We start from the raw sequence: 25,692 nt of genomic DNA, 5'->3' as shown, positions 1-25,692 counted from the left end.
TTGTCACAAATGGTCCTATTTCATCTTTTCTTACCACCGAATAGTATTGCATTGTGTATATATACCACAACTTCTTTATCCATTCATCTATCGAAGGACATTTTGTTTGTTTCCATGTCTTGGCCACCGTAAATAAAGCTGCAATGAACATTGGAGCACACATGTCTTTATGGATAAATGTTCTCAGACTAGATACCCAGGAGAGGGATTGCTGGGTCATATGGTAATTCTATTCTTAATTTTTTGAGGAACCTCCACACCTCCCCAGAATTTTTAAATTCTATGTTCTAGTAGTTTTATATTTTTGTTTTTTGTTTGTCTCTTTAATTCTTCTGGAACCTACTTTAGAATATGGTCCAAGATAGTTAAATCTTTATGTGTTTGCAAATAACCATTTCTCCCTATTTTTGTCATACACAAAATTCCCATTTATTTCTATGTCTTTTTCTAGACACTAATAATATATTTGTTTATTTCTGCAATACCAATTTAAGTACTTAAAGCTTATATACTATATTTTATTTCTAGGTGTTGTCCTCCTCCTTCCCCTCCCAAATTTTCTTCGGCTATGTATTAAGGTTCTTCAGATAAACAGAACCAGTTTTAAATACACACACACACACACACACACACACACACACGTTCGCACAGAAACAGGAAGGAAAGGGATAGTCATGATTTTTAAGTTCTTGCTCTTAAAACCTTCAACTTATTGGTTGGGGCCCACTCACATTATGGGAGGATATTTCTTTATTCAAAGTCTACTCATTTAAATGTTAATCACATTTTTTAAATGTCTTCACAGCAACATCTAGGTTTATATTTGACCAAAGAACTGGGCACCATAACCTAGCTAAATTGACACATAAAGTTAACCATCACAGCATATTTTTCCAAGTGAACTTCAGCATAAATTTTTGAATTTATGAACTTATAGGTTAATTGAAGAAGTACTGGTAGCTTTTTATACAGAATCTCCATTTATTATAATCTCTTTTTTTATGTCTTGTACATTTCTTGTTTCATTTATTCTTAGATATTTAGTCATTTTCCAAAGCATTAGATATAAATAGTAAAACTTTAAAGGACATATCACATGTAAGATAAACTGCAAAGATCACAGGTTTTGGTTTTTTGTAGACAGTTTAGACCCGAGTTTTAATTTTGGCTCCTGTCACTGTATTTTGAGTTACTTAAATATTCAGTGTACACCTTTGCAAAATAGAGATGGCAGTACCTATACTTTATCGCTGTGATGGTTAAATAAACTAATGTGTGTAAAACAGGTGCCTGGGCCATATTAGATTGTTCAGTTATAATAACTTTTACACATGTCCTAGAATTGCATAGAAAGAAACACAAATATTGTCCAAAACGGGGATTTCCCTTTATAATTTAGAAATCTGCTGTCTAGTAAGATAGAGCCAGAATTTCTAGGCAGAACTATCACAGAACACCACATTTAGGAATTTGAGGTTTGAAATCCATGAGCAGAATGGACACAGCTTGAAAGAAGATTGCTTGTTGGATACCTGAGACTGATTGATGGCTTTGAGGTTGAAAAGACCAGTGTCCACATTCCAGTTCTGCCATTCACTGACTGCACAGTCTTGGTTATATTTCTTAATGACCTAAGCCTTAGTTTTCTTGTCCGTAGAAAGAAGAAAATATATCTACATCGCATGCTTCGTGTGATGATGAACTAGTGTATGTAATCTGCCAGAACATAGTAGTAGATTTCATTGTGCTACTTTCCTTCCTTCCTTTCTCAATAAATGGAGTTGTATTTTTAAATGGTTCTTCTTCTAGATATGTGATCTTGTGAAGTGTCCTGATTCTTTTTTATTTTTTAATGAAAGTTTCTGGTAATCTGAACGTGAGCTGTGAAGTTTTAAGAAAGAAGCTAGTATACACAGTTAGTGAGACTTACTTATGGCCCTGTCTGTGCCATTCTCTTTTTCCTTTTTATATTAGTATATTCTTGAGCAAGCAGCACGTGGACATTTTTCTATAGGCACTTAATGGTGATTGGTAAGACAATAAAATGTACACACATTATCATGTGTGCAAACTTCCAAAAGTTTTTAGTCTAGGCACATGGCTATTTTAGTAAAATATTTATATTGCTAAATTAATAATAAAGTAAGCATATAGAAAATAGAAAAAAAAACGCTACATTTATAATTGGGGAAGAAAAGCAGAACAAAAAATTGTCTTTTCCAAATGAGGTTTGTACGTGATAGCATGGTGGGATTCCAGATGATAATATGAACATCTGTTGTTCTTATAAAGTTTTGTGCACTGAATCACAGTCGAAATTTTAAAATGGAATATTGACATACCTATTCTAGAAGCTACTTGACAGATTTGATTATGACGATGAGCCAGAAGCTGTGGAAGAATCCAAGAAAGAAGATGCCGCTGCCACCACAGCTGCCACTGCTGTTGCTGCTCCTGTGCCCGCTGCGGTCGCCCCTGCCACCTCTCCTCCGCAGGCACCCTTGTAAGTTTCTATCTGATTCCTCCCTGGATATAGAGTTGGTAATCTTTGTAAGGCACAGTGTAAGGAACATTTAGTGACAAAGTCCGTATTTCATAGAGTCGTTTTTTTAAGTTGTGATATTTTGGGTTTTCTCCCAAATTAGAAGGGGATCCCATGAAATTCACAATAAGAAAATGCCTTTTATTTTTGGAATAATGCTGAGTGTATAAGTTACTATACAGGCAAATATATGATTCAGTAACGTTGGTTATTAATGACTCCTGAACAACATTCTTTGTGCTTCTGTAGTATAAGTGTGGTTGAGAATTTCATGTGTTTTGAATGGGTAAAAGGCTTGCTCATCTTTCTGTAGTGGATTTCCTGGAGATGGCATGCAGCAACCAGCATATACCCAGCATCAAAATATGGATCAGTTTCAACCTCGAATGATGGCCATACAGCAGGAGCCAGTGCACCATCAGGTACAGAACATTGTTCTTACAGCTGAGTTTTAGTAACTGAAGATAGTCATTAGAGCATATGGGTTGCTTTTCACAGACCACTATTATTTAACTGTGCGATTGAAAGCTGTTGAGTACATAATGATTTGAGTTGCTTTTTGCTTTAATTAAAACAAGGATGCTAAATATTAGAAATTATGGCTCTATTTTAGGGAACTGGCCTGTTTAGTTCTATAGCTCTTTCCTTTGCAAAGATCCCCTTTGGTAAATGTTGTGTGATTAGATGCTTTAGCGGTCTTTCAGCTCTCAACATTCGGGACTGTAGTTTGAAATCTGTAGTGAAAGGAGCATAGCACACAGGCAAATTGCAGGAAGTTAGTAGAGATTTGTTCATTGGATTTATTTTAGTAAATCCTCTAATTCAGAGTTTCCTAAACTTGACAATGCATCAAAGTTAATGGGGGCGGGAAGGGGCATTTAAAACAATACAAACCCAGTGCTACAATCAATCTAGAGTATTTTTTTAATTGTGTAGTGATTCTGTTGTACCACCAGCCTTGGGAAATCATACTTTATAGCCTTAGTTTAGAAAGGGTTCTAAGAAATGTGTTTAAGCTATATTCATTTTCTTTTCCATATCATTTTCAGTCCATTCTGTACATTTGGTAATAAGAAATTGATATTGTGATTTTAGTGACTTGTTGATGAAGTTTGAAAAGTATTTTATAAGTTGGTTTAAAATATGAAGAAAACCTATGAACTTACTTCTAAATGTTTAACAATTACTGAAAGTTTATAAATAATTTAGAAAGACTACTCTTGCGACATAATTATACTTTTAATTGTACTGGCATTGGAATAGCACATGCGGAAATATGTCAGGTCGTTGTCATTATTATATTTTGAAATCCTAAAAGTAGATATGTTACTTGAAAGTCCCCTTAGAGTAAATTTTTAAAAAGTGAACCTAGAAGTCGATGCTTTTAGCCACTCTTTCTCCCAAAAGCCTTAATTGCCTTTAAAGTTGAAGAGAGACAATTTGCAATAGAGTAACTCTAACTTTAAGTTCAGTCTGCCGCATAGCTCTCATATAAGTGAAGTTATAAATCATAAAACCCAACCTGTGTATTCATAATTTTAAAATGAGTTACAAGATTTGTAACCTATATACTTGGATATTTAACAATTCTTTGGATGAAGATTATCTGTGGAAATTGTTCATTGTTGCATGTCATTGTAGTTTTTTCTTGATCAAAACTTATTGAAAATATTTTAGTTTTATATAAGGTAAGAGTTTTTCTAATTATTTTTGGTAGCTATTACCTAAAATCTGCTTGCACACTTTTCTTTAAAAACAAAAGGTTCCACTTCCTCCTAATGGACAGATGCCAGGATTTGGCCTTCTTCCTACACCTCCTTTTCCTCCCATGGCTCAGTCTGTGATTCCTCCAACTCCAGCCGTACAGCAGCCTTTCCAAGCTGCTTTTCCGGCACAAAATGAACCACTTACGCAGAAGGCACATCAGGTAAAACATCATTCTCGATGGTTAATTATTATACTGGTTGCCTTGACTTGAGTGCAGATTCCTGCCTATTTGCTCGTTATCTTTATTTTTGAAAAATGAAGACAGACTGTTACCTTGAGCACATATTAATCCTCTTTGTTCCTGTTTTTCATCTGGGAAATGGACATAATACTGTCGATTTCATAAGGTTCTTAAGGATTGAGGCAGTATAGAATGCTTAGCTAATGCCTGTTTCACCATTTTAAGTGATGGTTTATTAAAACAGTAGATAACCTATATGAAGCAATTTCCAGAAGTGGAGTACTTCTAATCTTGTAAACCATATACAAAAATTTTTTCCCACTGAAGGCCAGTCATTATTAAACAAGTAATTCAGTCTCAAGTAACCAAAAGAACTGTTTCAGGTAAAGAGATTTGTAGTTTAGTGGGTTTTAGATTTTGTCCTCTTGACACTATTTATAATTTCCACTTTTCTCATGTAATGATTGGTGGTGGTTTGTTTTTTTTTTTAAAGGAAATGGAAGTAGAACAACCTTGTATTCAAGAAGTTAAGCGGCATATGTCTGACAACAGAAAGTCGCGATCTAGGTCAGCATCCAGGTAATTTATGGAAAATGGTATTCCAATCCTATATGTCTTCGGAGACATAGAGATTAAAGTCAAGTTGGATTGTTTTCAGATATGCAGTGTTAATAAAATAACACTTGGTATGTCTGTGTGTGGATTGGGGGCAGTATTAATTTTCAAAAAATTCTAAGGTCATCTTACCCACATTTTTTCCCTTTGAGTTGCTCTAATGGCTACATACAGGTAGACATACATGAAATTATAAGAATTATATACTGTGTTTCCCCAAAAATAAGACCTAGCCAGACAATCAGCTATAATGCGTCTTTTGGAGCAAAAATTAATATAAGTCCCGGTATTATATCATATCATATATCATATAAGACCCGGTCTTATATTATAGTCAAATAAGACCAGGTCTTATATTAAATTTTGCTCCAAAAGATGCATTAGAGTTGATTGTCTGGCTAGGTCTTATTTTTGGGGAAACACAGTACTAATAATTGTTATAATAATCAAAATTTCTGTACAAGTTTATCAGACAGCAAAGTGGAAAGATGATCAATACAATAATCAGATTACAATTTTAATTGCTGCAGAACAGAAGACTTTACTGAGAAGAGAGAGAACAGTAGTTGCAGTGTATCTCAATGGTGACACTTAGCATCTGACACTGCAAAGGTGTAATTTAGTATAGGACCAGAGGTATCAAAGATGGGAGGTACTTTTGTGAGCTGGCAACCTTCTTTATCTCATTTAAAATATGTGCATGCTTTCTAACTTTGAATACATTAATCTTTAGAATGAATTCCCTGCTATCAAATTCTTACATATCCAAACATTAAATTACCTACTTGTATTTTTTTCTGATTAATACATGCTTACATTTAAAAAAAATTTTTCATGTACTATCCATTCTCCCTCCTCTTGAAAACCTTAGGTCACCAAAAAGAAGGCGCTCTCGATCTGGTTCCAGATCTCGGAGGTCTCGTCATCGACGTTCTAGATCTCGGTCCAGAGATAGACGTCGGCACTCTCCTAGATCTCGATCCCAAGAAAGACGGGATCGAGAAAAAGAAAGAGAACGCCGACAAAAGGGCCTTCCTCCAATCAAATCAGAAACTGCGAGTGGTAAATTAGCCTTTACATTCAAACTTTCTACATTAGTTTTTTTCATGTCATGGGTTTAAAATGTTTTATAACTTTTAGCAAAATACTGCTTTATCACGTCTTATTTGTTTGGTGTATACCCTTGGATTGCTTTTCTATGTTAAGCCAGCTGTAAAGCAGCAATAAGAAGTGAAACAGAGTAACAGTATTGAATAATAGTGTGTTTTAAATTTAATGTGTGAAATATAGTCATTAACTAGCTCTCCTGTATACAATGAAAGGGGGTTTTTCCCCCATAGTAACTAATACCTTCTTTTATAAAGATTAACAATTTACAGACTACATTACACAGACTAGAGAGATTATTTCCTGAATATCATGTTGTGTTTAGAAAGTTTATAAGGTGTGCTATAAGTCCATAGCTATTATTGAAATTTTAATTTCTGTGACTAGGGCATATATGAGACTTCTGGAAGGCTTATTACCTAGGGCACAACGTAAGAGAAAAACCATATACACTTAACAGTTGGAAAAGGACAGCTACGTATAATGAGCAAAAAACAAAAGCACTGAATTGGTTGGTGATCAGGAGAGTTGGGATCAAGTATTAGAGCTGGCCCCAAAAAGGCCAGTTTTTTTCCCCATCTTTTACGCATATTCCCTATCCTGGTTTCATTTCTGGAGGTACTACCACAGTTTTCTGGGATTTCTTAAATGTATGTGGAATCACTACTTAAACTTGAGGTATCATAATGTCACTTAGGCATATTTTCTACAATTTTTTCATGTAAATTATAGTACTGTTCATTATCAAATGTGTATGTATATGATGATTTTATTTTAAGTTTGTAGTACTACACTCTGGGTGGGACAGCTGGACAAAAGGACTACTCAGCAGGATGTTGCCGGTCTCTTAGAAGAGTTTGGTCCAATTGAATCAATTAATGTGAGTGTTCATTAAATGATTTAATGACAGTGGACAGATGTGATTATCATTTTACAAAATTAGGGACTTGAGACCTAAGTCAAAATTTGCCCAGGTTTGTAGATATGACTAGAGTTTAGGTGTTGTGAGTCCGTGTGTAGCATTTTCTGCATTTAACCACATTTCTTTGATAACCAAGTTTAATTTAAAATGTTTTTCTAGGGAAGTTTTTATATAACAAAGCTTGGGGAACTGTAGGCTCATTAATAATTGGCAGTTGAGACCAACCTTGAATTGCCAATTTACAAATTCATTTAATCTCAGGTGATGGAACACTGACTTGGTTGGGGAGGGCGTTATTTAGGGTTGTTGGTACTGGTTACTTACCGTGTTTCCCTGAAAATAAGACCTACTCTGAAAATAAGCCCCAGTTAAGATCGTCAGCCAGACGGACACATTTAGTACGTTATGACAATGTTCCAGAAGATGACATGACTGTATTTGAATAAATGTAGATTGTTGTACATGAAAAAATAAGACATCCCCTGAAAATACACCCTAATATGTCTTTTGGAGCAAAAATTAATATAAGACTTGGTCTTATTTTCAGGGAGATAGGATAGAAGACCCGGTCTTATTTTTGGGGAAACACAGTAGTATTATATCTTGTTGCTGTTTGATTTTGTTACCTTATTTTATAATATTAAAATGTTTTTGAGCAGATGATTCCTCCCAGAGGTTGTGCCTATATTGTTATGGTTCATAGGCAAGATGCTTATCGTGCCCTGCAGAAACTGAGCCGAGGGAACTATAAAGTGAACCAGAAATCCATAAAGGTACACTTTTATGCCTTACAATTCATTTTTTTTAAACTGGAATTTTGGACACTGAAGCATTTCATATGCATCTTTTTAAAAAGAGGTTATCTGCTAAAAGTTAACATAAAATTTTAAATGTTAGATTTGTAGTAGAATTTTCTTTGTTTAAAAAAATGTAGATAGAATAGTTCATCAAGGTATTTAAATGATTAGTGCGTTAAATAAAATGTCAGTGAGTAAAATATTTTGTCATTTCAAAATTTTGGGATTTTTCTACATTTTAAAGTTTGTCCTCTCATCTTAGAATTAACTATGAAAAATATTCAGCAAAGATAGAAAAGATATAGATACATGGGTGTTCTTCTCCTGAGGGGCCACAGTCAGTGTTTCTTCAATGTCATAACACGGTTCTAGGATTGTGCTGCAAAAGGATTTTGTCTAATGCTGAATAATTCTGAGGTACCCAAGACTTTTGAAAGTGGTCCCGATTAGGCTGTGTTGTGCATGGAAGTTTGCACTTTTTATGATAAACTTTTTCCTTTTCTCTAACTTTTATGCTGGCTCAGTGGGTGGTTGCAGGAGTGGGTAGGGAGATGATGTGATGCCAGTCAATTTCCTAGGACAAAGAGGGATAAAAGGGTAACCAGTTTCCTAGCGCCAGGTAGGATTTGGGGGTGGGTAGCTAGGCCAGGCTGCACCCTGGCCTCCGAGTCTCAGTGATTAGAATGGTGGGGAGCAGTGAACTCTCAGAACTTACGACATTCTCCCTTCCTTTTTATATTTTAATTAATGATGCAATAGATTGCCTGGGCCTTAAACAAAGGAATAAAGGCAGATTATAAGCAGTATTGGGATGTAGAACTTGGTGTTACTTATATTCCGTGGGACAAAGTCAAGCCTGAAGAACTGGAGAGTTTTTGTGAAGGAGGAATGTTGGACAGTGATACACTTAATCCAGGTAATGCAGTGTTTAATGTCTTTGAAAATTCATCTATTTTCTTGATAGTGCATATAACAATATTTGTTCTTTGCATTTGGAGATTTTTCAAGTACCCACTGTTTACCAATCTCTCCATTATAAACTGAGAAAATGGTGAATAAGATAAATGTGGTCTTTGCTGTTATGCAACTTATATTAAGCGGGAGAGATGCAAATAAAATAATTGCTAATTGTGGGGTTAACTATTAATTGCAGTATTAAGCAAATCTTAAATGGAATTTTTCAGTGAAAACCTGACAGATCAAATGAGAAACACATTGTTGATACTGTGTTTTAATCTAGTGCTTCATAATAACTTCTTTGAAAATGTCTAAATGTCCAGAGAAGCAACCAAAAGCAAATGTGTAAGACGAGGAGGTGCAATTATTTGTGCTCATGAATATTAAAAATGCCAGATTGACAGTGAGGTTGCAGTGGGGGAAAGGGCTGCATGTGTGGACTTGACCTGAGATTGGTAATAGTCTGGCAAGGGAGGAGTACAGGGTGGCATGGCAAGTAGAGCAAACAATTAAAGGAACCTTTAAGCAGGAGTGGTGGTTTGAGAGCCCATGGGAGGTGAAACAATGCCATGCCCGCTTCCTCCCTCCACAATGCACGATGTCTTCACTTACAGATAGAGCTTGGTCTCTCTTCAGGCAAACAGGTATTAAGGGCCTGCTGGGTGCCAGGCATTCTGGAAGGCTCTGGTCCATGATAAAAGGGAGTCTGCTCCTCCCTCCCATGTCTTTTGTCCAAACAAGACACTTGTGGTTCGGAACGTAGACTCTAGAGCCAGATGTATCTCTCTGGGTTGAGTCCCATGTCTGCCGCTTACTAAGTACGTGAGTTTGGGCAGATTGTCTTTATTGTCCGTGTTTATAAAATGGGAATACTAATAATAATAGGAACTAGTTATAGGTGATTATGAGAATTCAATTAGTATATATAAAATGTTTAGAACTGTGCCCGGCACATGGTATGCACTTTTTTTGTATGTTTGCCATTGTTATTTGTTAATTTAACAAATATTTATAAGATTTAGTATAGGCATTTCTTTAATAATCAGATTGCAGGTTTTTATATAATCAAAATTTTAAAAATTATTTCTAGATTTAAAGTCACAAACTAAAAATGGTAAACTTTTATTGTTAAATTTCTTTAACTTTCAGAGTGGAAAGGAATTCCCAAGAAGCATGAAAACGAAGTTGCTCAAAATGGAGGGGCAGAAACCTCACACACAGAACCAGTATCACCCATACCTAAACCTTTACCTGTGCCTGTCCCTCCTATTCCTGTTCCCGCACCTATAACAGTACCACCTCCACAGGTAAGAATTTGGAGCATTATTTAAACAAATTTTAAGTGTCTGAAAGATCTGTCTAAATCTTATCACAGACATGAGTATATAAATGTGCATTATTGTTTATAAACTTTTTAACACATTTTTAAATAATGTTAGTAAAACCAGAATATATTCATATTGCCTTACATCTTTCTAGATTATTGAGTGTCTCCCGTTACAATGGTTCATACTTGAAATGTACCCCTGTTAGAGTTTCTTCTATTCTGCCTATTCTCGTCTTGTTTCCTTATCGGATCTTTGTTCTGAGGGAGCTTGGATTTATACCCATTGACCAGCGATTTGGGAGGACAGAGAGTTTCTAAAGCTCTCATTTTGGTCGTTCTATCATGAATTTTTTTAAATGGAGGATTGAGAGCTGTTGACTAAATTAAATGCCATTTAACGTGAAGGTTTATTCTTATATAGAGTCTTAGCTGTCGTAATAACTTCAGAAGAGAGAATCTAGATTCTGGCAGAGCAGGGTATGAATCCCAGACCCTGTTGTTTATACTCAGTGGTATGACTTTGAGCAAGTCACCTGACCTCTAAGCCTCGTTTCCTGTCTGTAAATGTGCAAATTCCCTTTCCTGGCTTTGGCTCTGGTATTTTATGTCACAGTTGTTTTGAGGATTAAATGAAATAATATGTGTTAACTACTCAGCAGGTTTCCTGTTAACATGATAAGAGCTGAACCATGAAAACCTTTTGGTTAAAATTATAAATACTTGACTTAGTTTTATATGTGATCTACTAGAATTTTCTTTCTTTTGGTTTTTTTACTAGACTTTTCTTGTCTTTCAATACCTTCTTTCCTCAGTTTCTAACATTAAATCTGATCTGATAAATCTATCACAAAAGTGATACACACTTGATTTTCTTAATGTAAGAAGAAAATCATATGCTTTGTTACATATTTAGCTGTGATATTTTATAAATGAACTCCCTAAATTGCCATTTTCAGTTGACCTTTTTGAATATGCCCTCCCAGTATAAGGGGGTTTTTTTGTTTTGTTCTTTTAATTCAAGTTTATTAGGGTGACATTTGTTAGTAAAGTTACATAGATTTCAGGTATACAATTCTGTATTACAGCATCTATAAATCCCATTGTGTTCACCACCCAGAGTCAGTTCTCCTTCCATCACCATATATTTGTTCCCCTTTACCCTCAACTACCACCCCCCTGCCCCCAGTATAGGTTTTAAATAAGATTAAATGTATGTCAGCATTCATTTAAAAAAACCTGCCTAGTATGTTAAAATTGATCATACTTTTTTTTCCCAAACAATAGCTAATATTTATTGGGTGTTTATTAAGTGCTGGGCACTAACATCTATTAACTCTTTAATCCCCGTAATTATGTGAGGTTGGCACTTAACTATTTTATAAATGAATTAAACCGAGGTCTAGAGAGCATGAGCCTGCTGCTCACAGTCACAAAGCCAGTTGACAGGGTGGCCAGGCAGGTTGACCTTAGGACCTGTGATCTTAATCACTGTGAAAATTGTCAGCTTTTCTTAGAGTTGTATTTCTCAAATTGAACATGGAACATTTTTTTTAAAACATATCATATCCTGTCAGAACACCAAGAGATACTGGTGTAATACAATGTGAGTTTGCTGTCATAAAGTAGAGAGCACAACTTTGATATCTATCATTTGGGGTGGGTACATACACCTATTTTCTATTTTACTTACAATATCAGCACAAATTTAGAAACATGTATTTTTTCAACATGATACTTTCTTCATCCCTACTCACTGTATGGGTAGCGGGGTGACTAGCTATGTGGCTTCTGTAAGCATTTTTCTTCTTTGCAGGTCCCACCACATCAGCCAGGGCCTCCTGTCGTCGGTGCTCTCCAGCCACCCGCCTTCACACCTCCTCTGGGAATCCCTCCGCCGGGCTTTGGTCCTGGTGTTCCTCCCCCCCCTCCTCCTCCACCATTTTTGCGTCCAGGATTCAACCCAATGCATTTACCACCAGGTACACTAAGTTGTTTGAGAGGACATTCTTTTTAGAGTGTGCAATAAAATGATACAGTGTCAGTTGACATTCTTTTTGTTATTCTAGGTTTTCTTCCTCCTGGACCCCCACCTCCTATCACTCCACCAGTATCCATTCCTCCTCCTCACACACCACCAATAAGCATCCCAAACTGTAAGCATGTTTTTCCTTTGTGTTCAGTTGTCCTCTGGGAGTCGGGAGTAGGAGGGCAAATGGACTAGTAGTAACAGAGTCTATAGTATGGCGAGAGAATGTTGGCCGGGGAGATACTAATTATTCAGCTTCACATGTTGATGTAATTATATTCCTTAGCTACTATCGCTGGTATAAATGAAGACACTACAAAAGACTTATCTATTGGAAATCCCATTCCAACAGTGGTGTCTGGGGCTAGAGGAAACGCCGAGTCTGGTGACAGTGTGAAAATGTATGGCTCTGCTGTGCCACCTGCTGCACCCACGAATCTGCCCACCCCTCCTGTAACCCAGCCTGTTTCACTTCTTGGTAAGTTAACTTTTTTTATCATTAGTTTTTTCCCCTCTGCTCAAATTAGGTTTTTTTTTTTTTTTTTTTAAACAACGCTAATTTTGGTAAAATGTTCTGAGACTGATATTTTTCTTTGAGGAAGGTCTCCCTCTTAAATCAAATATGCGCTCTTGGTTTTTACCAAGAATAGCCCAAGAGACAACCTCCATGATGAAATCATGTTTGTTTGACCTGAATAACAGTTGGGTTTGCACATATTAATTTGATATGGAAAAGTGATTTGTCTCTGTGAAAAGGAATTGGCACAGAGTCCATGACTGACATAACCCCAGATGTCCCAGCTTTATAAGAGAGAACATTTCTTTGACATAGTATTTTTTTCCTCTCTGGACCAATTTTTATGCATCTAAAACTGCTGGACTTTGGTAGCATTCTCTGTGGGCTAGCAAAGAAATGATCCTCGATACATTGCAATAAAATGACTTCATTATCCGCGTGCCAGTTGCACAGCCTGAGGTAATGCTTCCCCACTTTCCCCACTGACCCCTCAGTTTTCTCCTGCTAGAATTTATCTGTTGTGCTCGACCCACGACTTTACTACTGTGATTAAGAGAAGTGTCATTTAGATTGTTTACAACTTTAATAATCAAGAGGCCTTACCCTTGCTTGCTTGAATTATAAATTAATACATACTTGTTATACTGACCATCTTTTAAATTAATAAATTGTTGTACTGGCAGTGGTATTATCAAGTATAATTAACACTTGATTCTCCTAATGCGTAGTTAATTCGTTCTTGGTATTAAGTCCTGTGAGTCCATTGTCTTTTTCAGAGGTATATGTGTGTACACGCTTGCTTTCATAATCAGATTTTTTAGGAAAGAACACATTGGTTACCTGTGAGATGTAGGAGTATGGGACATTGGTTTGTGATGCAGGACTTTTATTTTTCACCTACACCTTTCGGTACTGTTGGAAAGTTTTACTTTGTGCATGTACTACATTTATAATAAAAATCAATTTGTTTTTAAATGGCATGCTGTCTTCTGCCCTTTCCACGACAGAGTTTAGGCTGACAATAAACTTGATTTGTATTTCCCTTAACAAACTGGGTTGTGATAAAAGAGGATTTGGGGTTAAAATTTGTCACAAGTAATGTAGCAGTAGTCATCATAATGATGGAAAATAATCTGTTTAATAAGAAGGTTGCTTAAGAGGCCTGTGCCCTAATGGAAATCATATAGTAGATGGAACATTGGACTAGCAGCCGGGAAACTTTAACATCTTTGGCTCTCAGTTATGTTTTGTTTTGTTTGTTTGTTTGTTTCATATTTGTAATAAGGTGATTGCACAAGAATCACAGAATCTGATTTGGATAGAATTTTCTGGTCAACTCTTTTCCTTCACCCCACACTCCTGATTAATTCTGGTTGATAAGAAATTTTCTAGTCTAGCGTCCACAGATATTAGGCTATCTGAGACTATTTACAAAATTGTGTGCGTTTGTGCTTTTTTCCGGGCTTAGTAAATTCATTGAACAAGTGAGAAGATTTCATATCTTCAAGAGTTTAATAACCACTACTTTCAAACAACTTTGAAGAATCAGTAGCCTGCCTCTGATTTAACATTTAGATCTTGAAGTCTCTGCTCTTTATTTCTTATCACTACTGAAATGTATAGTTTAAACTCTACATCTAGCATGTGATACAAACTAAAACACAGATCAAAAGTTGATGAGCTTGAAAAATAGTAAGGCTAAGCACTGCTAGAAAAATTTGTTAGCATTTAATGTTACCTCACGTGCCTGTTTGGATGTTCATCCCCCATCTCCAACAACCCCCCGAAAGAAATCTTCATGAGAGAGGGGCATTTGTTACACGAGTTAAATGGATGGATGGCTGGTATTTCAATGCATGGCTGTTTATACTTCACCTCTGAGGAACATTGTAACTTTTAAAACAAAATTTAGAAATTGAAGGCTGTTCCAAATCTGGAAAGGTTAACATTTGACATAACGTAAAAACGAAAACTTGTTAAAATGAGCACTTTTAACTAAAATGCAGTTCCAGTCATGAGAATAGGAATGCCGTCCTTGTTCCTTCAATTAGAAATCTTGAAAAGAATATCCCATGAATTTTGACCATTTAGAGAAATGAGACTTTTTAATGTAATGTATGCAAATAATGGAAGATTTATCCAAAGGGCTCATCTCACAATTCCATGCTTTTGATACAGGCATGTACTAATCAACAGCGTCAGTAGGATCAGTAGTCAAGTGAAGGGTACTGTCGCTGTCAACCAAGTAATGGAACCCTAGAAGTACAATGCTTGCAAGTTTTCTCTTGGTGCTCTAATGTTTTCTTTTATGATCATAAAAGGGAATGATGTGCTATACCGGAAAACTTTAAACCTAGAAGTAAGCTAAGCATGATACTAAACTTCAGTTTCTTCATCTGTAAAAAAGGGAAATAAAATAATGATATACCAGGGTGTCGTGATGCTTCAATGGGCTAACGTATATAATTAACAACCCGCGTGGGGCCTGCCACGGGCTAGGCTGTCAGTGAGTGGTGGGTACGTATTACAGGTAAGGAACGTCACAGACGATAGAATACCTGGAGAGGAATGTTTATATTTTGCAGTTCTAAAACTAGACTGTAGCTGTTTGTTCTAAACTTACACGTTTTGGCAGACAGAGGAAGCAACTTTGTAGGAAAAAAATGTATCGTGGCATAGTTGCCTCAGATCTTTTCTTGGTAGGTTAGACCAGATCGTAAGTTTGCACATACTGAATTCCATCAGTTGGCTTACTGAGAAAATGTATGTGTTGGCCATAGTGGTGTTTCATTTAGATAGCACAACATGACATCTATTCTTCCCATTAATGATACTCAAATAGTTTTCTTACAGTGGCAGGTGAATGTGTCATTGAGACTTACCTGAGTTTTCAGATCTTAATTTCTGAAATAATGGCAATAATATTTTTAAAGGGGCCAAACAAATGTTGATGGATCTCCCAAAAGTCTGTAGTGAGGCCTGATTGTACTGGTGGGAGGAGATTAGGGTGCTTTAAGGACTGTTTGGTTTAAATAATTTTCTGATGATCGGACTTCAGTGTGGGTGTTAGTTTGGGAATCATGACTACATGTTTCTGGTGTTGGGCTAAGGTAGCCCACACTTCCAGAATTGTGGAGAACTGAATCTCCATCTTTTAGAAGTTCTGATTCTTTCAGTAACTGATAATCTGAAAGTATAAAATTACTTCATGCACAATAATTGCCACTTGATTTTAAAGAAGTGTGTTCTTAGTACCTCACATTCCATTATAGCTAAGTAGAACAGTGGTGGTTTTACAGTAGCTAACGGTAACAGTCTACAAATTTGATCATTTAGAGAGGAATATTAAATATGACAGCAATTTAGTTCATTCTCTTTACTGTATAAGTATATATGTTTACTTTTCAAAAACTTCTGTATGACATGTATCTCTAATATTGATGTACAGCATATTTTTATTAAAAAGTTCATTGTAAATGTGAAATTTGGGTTACTTTGGTATTCCAAACAATAAAAAAATACACAAAAAATGTTTGTTTGTGTTACATATCTCTATTGTGTTACCAGTATATCCAAAATATCTTTTCAAGAAAAAATTACTCTAAGTTGGATTCATTCCTTTTGTGGAAAATTAAAGCCTCATTCTTTGCCAAATACATTTAATTATTAATATGCAGAGAATCTGCCCAGTTTTGTCACACTGCTATAGATGATGGTGAAATTTATAAATAAGAATTGAGTATTTGTAAGACTGCTTCCTACTTAAAGCAAAATTCACAAATTGGTGGCCTGCGGCCTGAATTGCTAGCTGTCCTTCAGGCTTGGTGTTCATACATCCCTGCATGGCCTCAGTGGGCATCTGAGATGATGGTCCCAGATCGGGACACCTTAAGCAATCATGTGAGCAGAATTGGTTTTTGAATTATTAAACTTCAACAGGTGCGCTTACTTGTATGCAGTAGTTTTATGATCCTTAAAACCGCCGAGAAGATGAATAATTTTACCATCAATTTCTGTAATTACTTTAAAATTAATATTTGATCTGTGGTCATTTTACTTAGCTCTGTATTTCTCTGCCCAGAATTTTGATTTTTTTTTATCTTTAGTAATTTTTAACAATATTTAAATTAGAACATTAGAGCACCAATCTACTAATGTGAATAACATTCAAAGGAAACCCGAAGAAAATCCTAGAAAGTAGTTTTTTAATGATAACATCTCATTTTTAATATATTTTTTTATTGTGAACTTTACTATATTTGGTTATATTAAATTATAAGCTGGAGGTATCTGCCAGGTATTTGATTTGCTACCTGAAAAGCCTGTTTACTGTTTATCCTATCAAAGTGTTCTTCTTTTGAAAGCTTGAAAATATTTGAATTTGGTACTCTAAGTATTGGATTGTTACTCCACTAGTGTTGTGTAGTAGAAATGGTTCCCAAATGCTCATCACAGTGCCTTCAACTTAATATACAGGTTGTTCAGTAGATAATTAATAACAGTCCACAACAATGTTTGCCTTGGACCTGAATTTATGCATGCATACACTATATTTTCTCTGAAGGTAAAGAAGCATTTCAGACAAAACATGGGGAAGGTCGTGCACAAAAACCTGAAAGCTGCTTATCACATTGCCTCCACCGCCCTCCAGCCCAGCCCGCGCTTCCTGGGCTGCAGAATTCCAGCCTAAAGAGTCTCTTAAGTTTAAATCTCTGACAGATGTCTTTTTGGGGCTTGAGGAATGTGGGAGGGGCAGAAACTGGGCGCTAGGTTCATTTTGGTAGACAGATACTACTGTGAACAATTTCAGGTAAGATTTTTTTCCAGCTGACATTGAAAATAAAATTCCCTACAGATAATCTCATTCAGTGATAGGTTAATTGTATATTTCAAACTTCTTGATTCTGATAGTGCAACTCTTAAATCTAAGTCATAGCTGTTTTACTTTGCCAATTATAGTAAAATAGCAATTAGTATACAAACTGAAATTCTGAAAAGTGTCTATAAATGAACTATAGAGAAATGACCAAATCTATTGTACGTTATTTTGCAAAAAAACGAGTCATTTTAAAGTGATAATAGTCTCTGGTTTCTCTTCATTTGAAATTCTGGTCCTCATGTATTAGATTTTATCAAAACAACATAACCTATGCTAAAAATAGATACACATGTCAGTATACCTGCATTATATGTTGTTGAAAATTCAAATTTGTCTTAATCTCACATTCTAAGCACAGTTTTTAAAATAATCTTAAAATGTAATCTAAAAATGTGCTTTCTCTCATTCTGTGAAAACTAGCTCCTTATTCTTCCATTCTCTCCTGCTCCCAGTGTGGTTCCTACTACAAGAGTCGCCTGGGAGTGTTTTCAAAATAATTATGCCCTATGTTATTAATTGGTAAAACTAGGCAAAAGAAGTACTTATATTGGTTTTACTGTTATTTCAATTTTCTGAAGGTCTGGAATAAAAAACCACTTTTGGTGACTATATATACATGAGATCTGACAATTAAGTTCGTGAACTTGTTGCAATGATGTTGCTAAACTTTTTTGATATCAGAGGGATTATTCATTATGAATTTGTACCAACTGGACAAACATTTAACCAAGTTTACTATTTGGAAGTGCTGAAAAGGCTGCACGAGAAAGTTAGATGACCTGAACTTTTCGCCAACAATTCATGGCTGTTGCATCATGACAAAGCACCAGCTCACGTGGCACTGTCTGTGAGGGAGTTTTAGCCAGTAAACAAATCAATGTATTGGAACACCCTCCCTACTCACCTGATCTGGCCCCCAGTGACTTTCTTTACCCGAAGATAAAGGAAATACTGACAGGAAGACATTTTGATGACATTCAGGACATCAAGGGTAATACGATGGCAGCTCTGATGGCTATTCCAGAAAAAGAGTTCCAAAATTGCTTTGAAGGGTGGACTAGGCTCTGGCATCAGTGCATAGCTTCCCAAGGGCAGTACTTCGAGGGTGACCGTAGTGATAGCAATGCAGTCTGTAGCACTTTTTCTAGGATGAGTTTGCGAACTTAATTGTCAGACTATACACGCCTAGGGGCCTCTGGACATTGGTGAGACATAAGAGTGGTTGGTGCACCTTTTTCCTTGTGAGAAAATTTTGATTTCATTTCATGCAAAATGCCACAGTGACATTCTATTGGGATCAAATTAAAAAAGGTAGAACTGCAGCTATGAACAGAAAAGTAGATCGTGAAAGAAAATTGCAGCCTTTCTTAAAATAAATTTCAGGTCTTAGATTTACAGTGGAAAGAGACTTGCCGCCCTGAGGGGGGCGCCTGGACCTTGTGGCCTCTGCTCTTGCCCCCTGAGAGGTATCTTCTCATCGAGGAGTTTGGTAATCACCTCTGCCACCACCATTCATTCATACGTTCAGCATGTGTTTGTTTATTCGGGACCTACTGTGTACCAGGCCTTCTTCTGGAAACGAGAGATACCGGAATGAACAAGACAAAGCCTGTCTTCCTGGAGCTCATATTCTAGTAGGGACTTATATGAATAAATTAATAATTTTACATGGCGCTATTTTTATGAAGAGAGTAAAGCAGAGAACAATTAAGGGGTTGGAGGAGTGTCACGTGGGATGTGCTATTTTAATTAGGGTGTCCAGGGAGGGTATGGAGATGATGCGGAGAGAAATACTAGAAGAAAGCCATGTAAACACAGGAAAGACATTTCAGACAGCAGAACGAGGGGGCTGGATTGAGCACAAACTTGGCTTGCTTGAAGAACCACAGTGGGCTAGTGTGTCGGAGCAGGGTGAATAAGGGAAGGGAGTGCAGGCGACAAGTTCAGAGAAGGTTGTCAAGTGCAATGGGAAGTGTTGTAGGGTTTTGAACGGGGTTATAATACAGTTTACGTTTTTTGATGACTATGGCTGTTAGAGAATAGACTAGGAACTGGGGAAAGAAGAGACCAGTTTGGGTGCCATTGCAGTAGACGAGATGAAAGCTAATAGCTTGCATTGGGGTGTGTAATAAGTGTTGGATTCTGAATTTAGTTTGAAGATTGAGCCTTCAGAATTGCCTTATAACTTAAAAATGGGGTGTGAGAAAGGAGTCAAAATGACTTAACTCTTTGACCCGAGCAATTTGTACAACGTAATTGCCATTCCTGAGACGAGCACATACCGAGGAAGAGTGGGTTTGTGGGGAGGATATCAAGTTGAAATGTTGGGTGTTTTAACTTTGATATTCAGATGCACATGTTAAGTAAACAACTGTTGAAAGTCTGGAGCTGGAAATTCTGATGTCATCAGCAAACCCTGTGAGGTTACCTAAGAGGGAATGTAAATAGAGAAATAGTGAGAGAGATGAACCCAGGAATAAATACTTCAACATTCCTCGGGTGAAAATATACCAAGAACTAAGGTATACATAGTTCCGTATGCCTGGGACCCTTCCAAGGAGTTTATATAGATCAATCATTTAGGCCTTACAGCCCTATGGGGTAAGTACAGTTATCCCCATTTTATAGACGGGGAAACCAAAATGCAAAAAGATGAAGTAACCTGCCCGAGGTCACAACTACAAGTGGCGGAGCTAGGATTTGACGTACCCTTACTCCAATGCCTGTGCTTTTTAAACTACTGTGCTACACTGCCCTATCTAGCAAAGGAAACCAAGAAGGTGCGATCAGTAGGCTAAGAGACAAAAGGATTGGGAGGTATTTTGGAAGCCACGTAGAGAGAGTTGCTAGGAAGGAGGGCGAGATGGACCATGGGATGCCTTTCATGGGTTAAGGAAGAGTGCTGAGACTTGTCAGCTGGATTTAGTGAAATGAAGGCTTCTGGATGACCTTATAAAATGTGGTTTCGTTGGAATGATGGGTCCAAAAGCCCAAGTATGTGGGGTCAGGAGAGAATGAGAGATGATGAAATGGATACAATGATTTTAGACATCTCTTTGAGATTTGTTAACATACGGGAATAGTAAAATGGGGTGATAATTGAAAGGAGATGCAAAGGGAGTTTATTTTTTTGTTTCTAAAAGATAGACGAAACTACAGCATTTTTATTACTAGAAAATCCAATAGAGGAGAAATTTTGGGTGCAAGGAAGATTTGCTAGGTTGATAGCCTTATGAGGGATTTTGATGAAGGTTTAAATAAAGGGCTTAGCCCTTAGAACACATCTTCACAAATGAAAAGAGTAATATGGATACAGGTACAGGTAAATTGGTAGGTTTGGTGGTAGGTAGGTAGGTAGGTGAAAGTCTTTCTCTACAGGCCTTTATTTTTTTTCTTAATGATAAACCAAATAGGATAAATAAAATGTGGTTTATTCATGTAACGGACTATTGCTTGGTAATAAAAAAATGAAGTACAGGCATACCTTGGAGATATTGCGAGTTTGGTTCCAGACCACTCACTGCAATAAAGCAAGTATCGCAATAAATTGACTAACGAATTTTTTGGTTTCCCAGTGCATATAAAAGTTATGTTTACACTATACTGGATTCTATTAAGGATGCAATGGCATCATGTCTAAAAAAACAATGTACATAAGTGAAAACCACTTTATTGCTAAAAAAAATGCTAATCCTCATCTGAGCCTTCAGTGAATCCTAATCTTTCCGCTGGTGAAGGGTCTTGCCTCCATGTTGATGGCTGCTGACTGATCAGGGTCGTGGTTGCTGAAGATTGGGGTGGCTGTGGTAATTTCTTAAGATAACAATGAAATTTGCTGCATCAGTTGACTCTTTCACAGACGATTTCTCTGTAGCACGTGATGCTGTTTGTAGCATTTTGCCCACAGCAGAACTTATTTCAGTATAGGAGTCAGTCCTCTCAAACCCTGCTGCCGCTTTATCAACTAAGTTTAAGCAATATTCTAAGTCCTTAGTTGTCATTTCAACAACCTTCACAGTATCTTCACCAGGATAGGTTCCATCTCAAGAAACCACTTTCTTTGCTCATTTATAAGAAGCAACTCCTCACTGTTAATGTTTTGTCATGAAATTGCAGCAATTCAGTCACATCTTCAGGCTCCACTTCTAGTTCTCTTGCTATTTCTACCACATCTGCAGTGACCCTCCTCCACGGAAGTCTTCAGTCCCTCAAATTCATCCATAAGAGCTGGAGTCAACTTCTCAACTCCTGTTAATGTTGATATTTTGACCTTCTTCCCATGAACTATGAGGGTTCTTAATGGCATCTAGAATGGTGGGTGCTTTCCAGAGGTTTTCTATTTACTTTGCCCAGATCCATTAGAGAAATCACTATCTATGGCAGCTATCACCTTACAAAATGTATTTCTTAAAAATAAGATTTGAAAGTTAAAATTATGCCATCATGCATGGGCTGCAGAATGGATGTTGTGATAACAGGCATGAAAACATTCATTTCATTGGTGCATTGTCATCGAGCAGTGATATTTTGAAAGGAATATTTCTGTACATTACTGCAGTGGCCTTAAAATACTCAGTAAACTATGTTGTAAACAGATGTGCTGTCTTCCAGGCTTTGTTGTTCAATTTATAGAGCACAGGCAAAGTAGATTTAACATAATTCTTAGAGCCTTAGGATTTTTTGAATGGTAAGTGACCGTTAGCCTCAGCTTAAAGTCACCAGCTGCGTTAGCCCATAACAGGAGAGTCCGCCTGTCGTTTGAAGCTTTGAAGCCAGGCATTGACTTCTCTCTCACTATGGAAGTCCCAGATGGCATCTTCTTCCAACAGAAGGCTGTTACGTCTACATTGAAAATCTGTGGTTTAGTGCAGCCACCTTCGTGAATTGTCTAGATTTGCATAATTTGCTGCAGCTTCTACATCATCAGCATTTGCTGCTTCACCTCGCACTTTTATGTGATGGAGATGCTTCTTTCCTTAAACTTCATGAACCAGCCTCTCCAATTGCACACTTCTGCAGCTTCCTCACCTCTCAGCCTTCATGAATTGGAGGGAGTTAGGGCCTTGCTCTGGGTTCAGCTTTGGCTCGAGGCAATATTGTGCCTGGTTTCATCTTCTATCCAGACCACTAAGACCTTCATATGAGCAATAAGGCTGTTTCACATTCTTATTTGTGTGTTCACAGGAGTAGCTCTTAATTTCCTTCAAGAACATTTGTGCAGTCACAACTTGGCTAACTGGTTCAAGAGGCCTAGCTTTCGTCCTTTCTCGGCTTTTGACATGCTTTCCTCACTAAGCTTAACCATTCCTCGCTTTTTATTTAAATTGAGAGATGTGTGACTTTTTCCTTTCAGTTGAATACTTAAAGGCCATTGTAGGGTTATTAATTGGCTGAATTTCAATATTATTGTGTCTCAGTGAATAGGGAGGCCCGAGGAGAGGGAGGGAGAGAGAGGGGCGAACGGCAGGTTGGTGGAGCAGTCATAATACAACATTTATGGATTATGTTCATCTCATATGGGTGCAGTTCGTGGTGCCCCAAAACAATTAAAACAGCAGCATCAGAGATCACAGATCACCATAACAATAAAGAAGTTTAAAATACTGCAAGAATTACCAAAAGGCGACAGACACAAAGTGAGCAAATGCTGTTGGGAAAATGACACCAGTAGACCTGATCACAGGGTTGCCACAAACTTTTGATTTGTTCAAAAAAAGACAAAAAGGCAGTATCTTCAAAGCACAGTAAAGTGAAGTGCAATAAAATGAGGTGTGCCAGTTGCTGACACATGCTACAACATGGATGAACCTTGGAAAGGTAGGCTAAGTGAAAGAAGCCAGTCACAAAGGATCACATGATTCCATTCCTATAAAACGTCCAGAATAGGCAGCTCCATTGGGACATAAAAGATGCAGTTGCCTGGGGGTGGGAGGGTATTGCAGCAAATGGATACAGGGTTTCTGTTGAGGTGATGAAGATGTTCTAAAGTTCATTGTGATGGTTTCCCAACTTTGAATGGACGTAAAAACCATTGAATTGCGAATTTTACATGAGTGAATCGTAGACTCTGTGAATTTTATCTCACTAAACTTGTAATAAAACATCAGCTCAGAGTAGACAGAAGATTAAGGGAAAATGTGAACATAGGAAATAAGTTTTTAAAGATGTGAGGATGTGAGTGGACTAGGAAATGAGGATTGCTGGGCAAAATTAAGGGAGCACTTGTGGTGGTAGTTATAAATGTAAAATGAGGCCAGTGGGCCTGTTGGTGGGCCAATCCCCAGCCATGTTCCAGAGCGGGTCGGATAGAAGAGCTGCGTATAAAACCAAAGCTGAGGTTCTTCCAGCAACTATGGTGAGGGAGAACCATGGGCTCCGAGGCAGGTAAGGAGGGAAGTAAAAACATGAAGGGCATTGGGGGGTGACTCTCGTGGGTTTGAAGATTGTTTTGGGAAGGGGGTCAGAGAATGGGGTACTTGAAAATTCGGAAGTTATCAATTGTAATGGAAGGACCGGGACTTCTAGAGGCCGTGGTAGAATGGAAGACAAGATCATTGGCGGAGAAGTAGTAGAGCTACCTTGCTTTTTCTAACTACTCATTTTGGATGTTCCTGCCACCCTTTCTGCTCCTATCTCCTCCTCCCCTTTATTCACACAGCAAATCCTGTTTTCTTTAGAGATCCCATTTATTATGTACCTCTTGTATCCCTCACTTACGTTCCCTGAGATTTCAAAGTCCACATTGGCCACAAACCGTGTTACCAACCGGCCCCTCCCTCCCCACCCTTTAGCCCTGTAACATACCTGTTCTTTATTCTGTGTTATTCTGAACATCTTTGCTATAGATAGCAATGGCACCTCCCCTTCTAGCTTGACTTTTAGTTTTTAATTGTGAAATATTTTCTGGCTCATCATAGGAAATATCCACAGTTAAGTCTAGGTTATTTTGAGTTAAACTTCAGTGTATTTCTTAAACTTCTTGAATTTGAATACAGACATTTCAGGCTGTAACTTTTTTGTCCGCCTTAAAATCTTGCTATATTAGAAATTTGAGTCTTCTATCGAATGCGGTATTTCCCCAGGTCTGAACTCTTTCCTTTTCTGTTTTACCAATATTCTGGGTAGCATCAGGACTCTTCTCTTCTGAGCTCTAGGTATGCATGTGGTAATTTCTTCAGCACATTTCCCCCCAATGTAACCCAGATCCCTCCAACTCTTAGTATCTCCATATGAAATTTGTCATCTGTTTCCCCCAAAAGGCTTTTCTTCCTAAATTCCTGCGTTGTATTGATGCTTCCATCAGTCATTCAAAGCAGAGCTGTGTTCCTCCAGCTCTTAAATTCTGCCCACTGAATGTCTTAAATCTCTTCCTCATCTCTAGCAGCTTTGTTTCAGTTCAGTCATCTGTCCCTTATATTCCTGGAATAAGAGCTTACCTACTCTCCAGTGTCATCCCTCCCCCATGCTTTCCTGTATTCTACTTGCTAGAAGGATCTTTCAAAAATGAACATAGGATCACCCCTGCTAAAAAGTCCTCAGGTGTTTCCCCATCACTTTAGGTCAAAGTCGAAATTCTTCTCATGACATAAGACCTGAAATGCCCTGGTCCACCTATTCAGCCTCATAAGCCTCTTTTTTTTTCTTTTTTTTTCTTTTCAGTAATTTGTATTTACACAGATTCTTGATGCTTCAATAAATGTCCTGTAGTTTCTGCTCTCTTGGTTTTCCTCAAAAGACATTCTATTCTATTGCAGGCCTCAGAATAACTCTTTGCTGCTTCACCTTCTAAGCCTTTTCAAAAGGTGCTGATCTCTTGATCAATGATGTTTTCCTTACTCATATTGGCCTTGTATATTGTTCCCTTTGGTACCCAATTCAGACATCCCCTGGAACTCCCACTCAGAGGTGTACACACCAACTTGATCAGTTCCACCTTTGCCACCATGCTAGCTTGTGCCACCCACAGCAGTTGACACTTGTCCATTTCACTAGGCTATGTGCTATTTGAAGGGAAAGTACTGTGTTTTCTTTATATCCCCAGCACATTAAATGAGT

General features: G+C 37.3%; 1 protein-coding gene across 3 annotated transcripts in view; it reads left to right on the top strand.

Moving 5' to 3' along the window:
• SCAF4 (SR-related CTD associated factor 4) overlaps positions 1-25,692 on the top strand; it is a 63,068-nt gene that overhangs the window by 30,303 nt on the left and 7,073 nt on the right. The window contains exons 8-19 of one of the 3 annotated variants that reach the window (XM_033122426.1): positions 2,352-2,503; positions 2,856-2,964; positions 4,305-4,469; positions 4,984-5,057; positions 5,977-6,167; positions 6,992-7,092; positions 7,794-7,907; positions 8,691-8,847; positions 10,038-10,195; positions 12,029-12,194; positions 12,282-12,368; positions 12,528-12,719. In XM_033122426.1, coding sequence (XP_032978317.1) covers positions 2,352-2,503; positions 2,856-2,964; positions 4,305-4,469; positions 4,984-5,057; positions 5,977-6,167; positions 6,992-7,092; positions 7,794-7,907; positions 8,691-8,847; positions 10,038-10,195; positions 12,029-12,194; positions 12,282-12,368; positions 12,528-12,719 — 1,666 coding nt within the window. Of the gene's footprint in view, positions 1-2,351; positions 2,504-2,855; positions 2,965-4,304; positions 4,470-4,983; positions 5,070-5,976; positions 6,168-6,991; positions 7,093-7,793; positions 7,908-8,690; positions 8,848-10,037; positions 10,196-12,028; positions 12,195-12,281; positions 12,369-12,527; positions 12,720-25,692 lie in introns of all 3 variants that reach the window. The other 2 variants (XM_033122418.1, XM_033122435.1) reach the window with 2 other exon arrangements.

This window comes from Rhinolophus ferrumequinum, chromosome 2 (assembly GCF_004115265.2).
Source record: "Rhinolophus ferrumequinum isolate MPI-CBG mRhiFer1 chromosome 2, mRhiFer1_v1.p, whole genome shotgun sequence".
NCBI classification, from domain to species: domain Eukaryota; kingdom Metazoa; phylum Chordata; class Mammalia; order Chiroptera; family Rhinolophidae; genus Rhinolophus; species Rhinolophus ferrumequinum.
The sequence above is the reverse complement of the archived record's forward strand: the minus strand, read 5'-3'. Positions and strand labels throughout refer to the sequence as shown.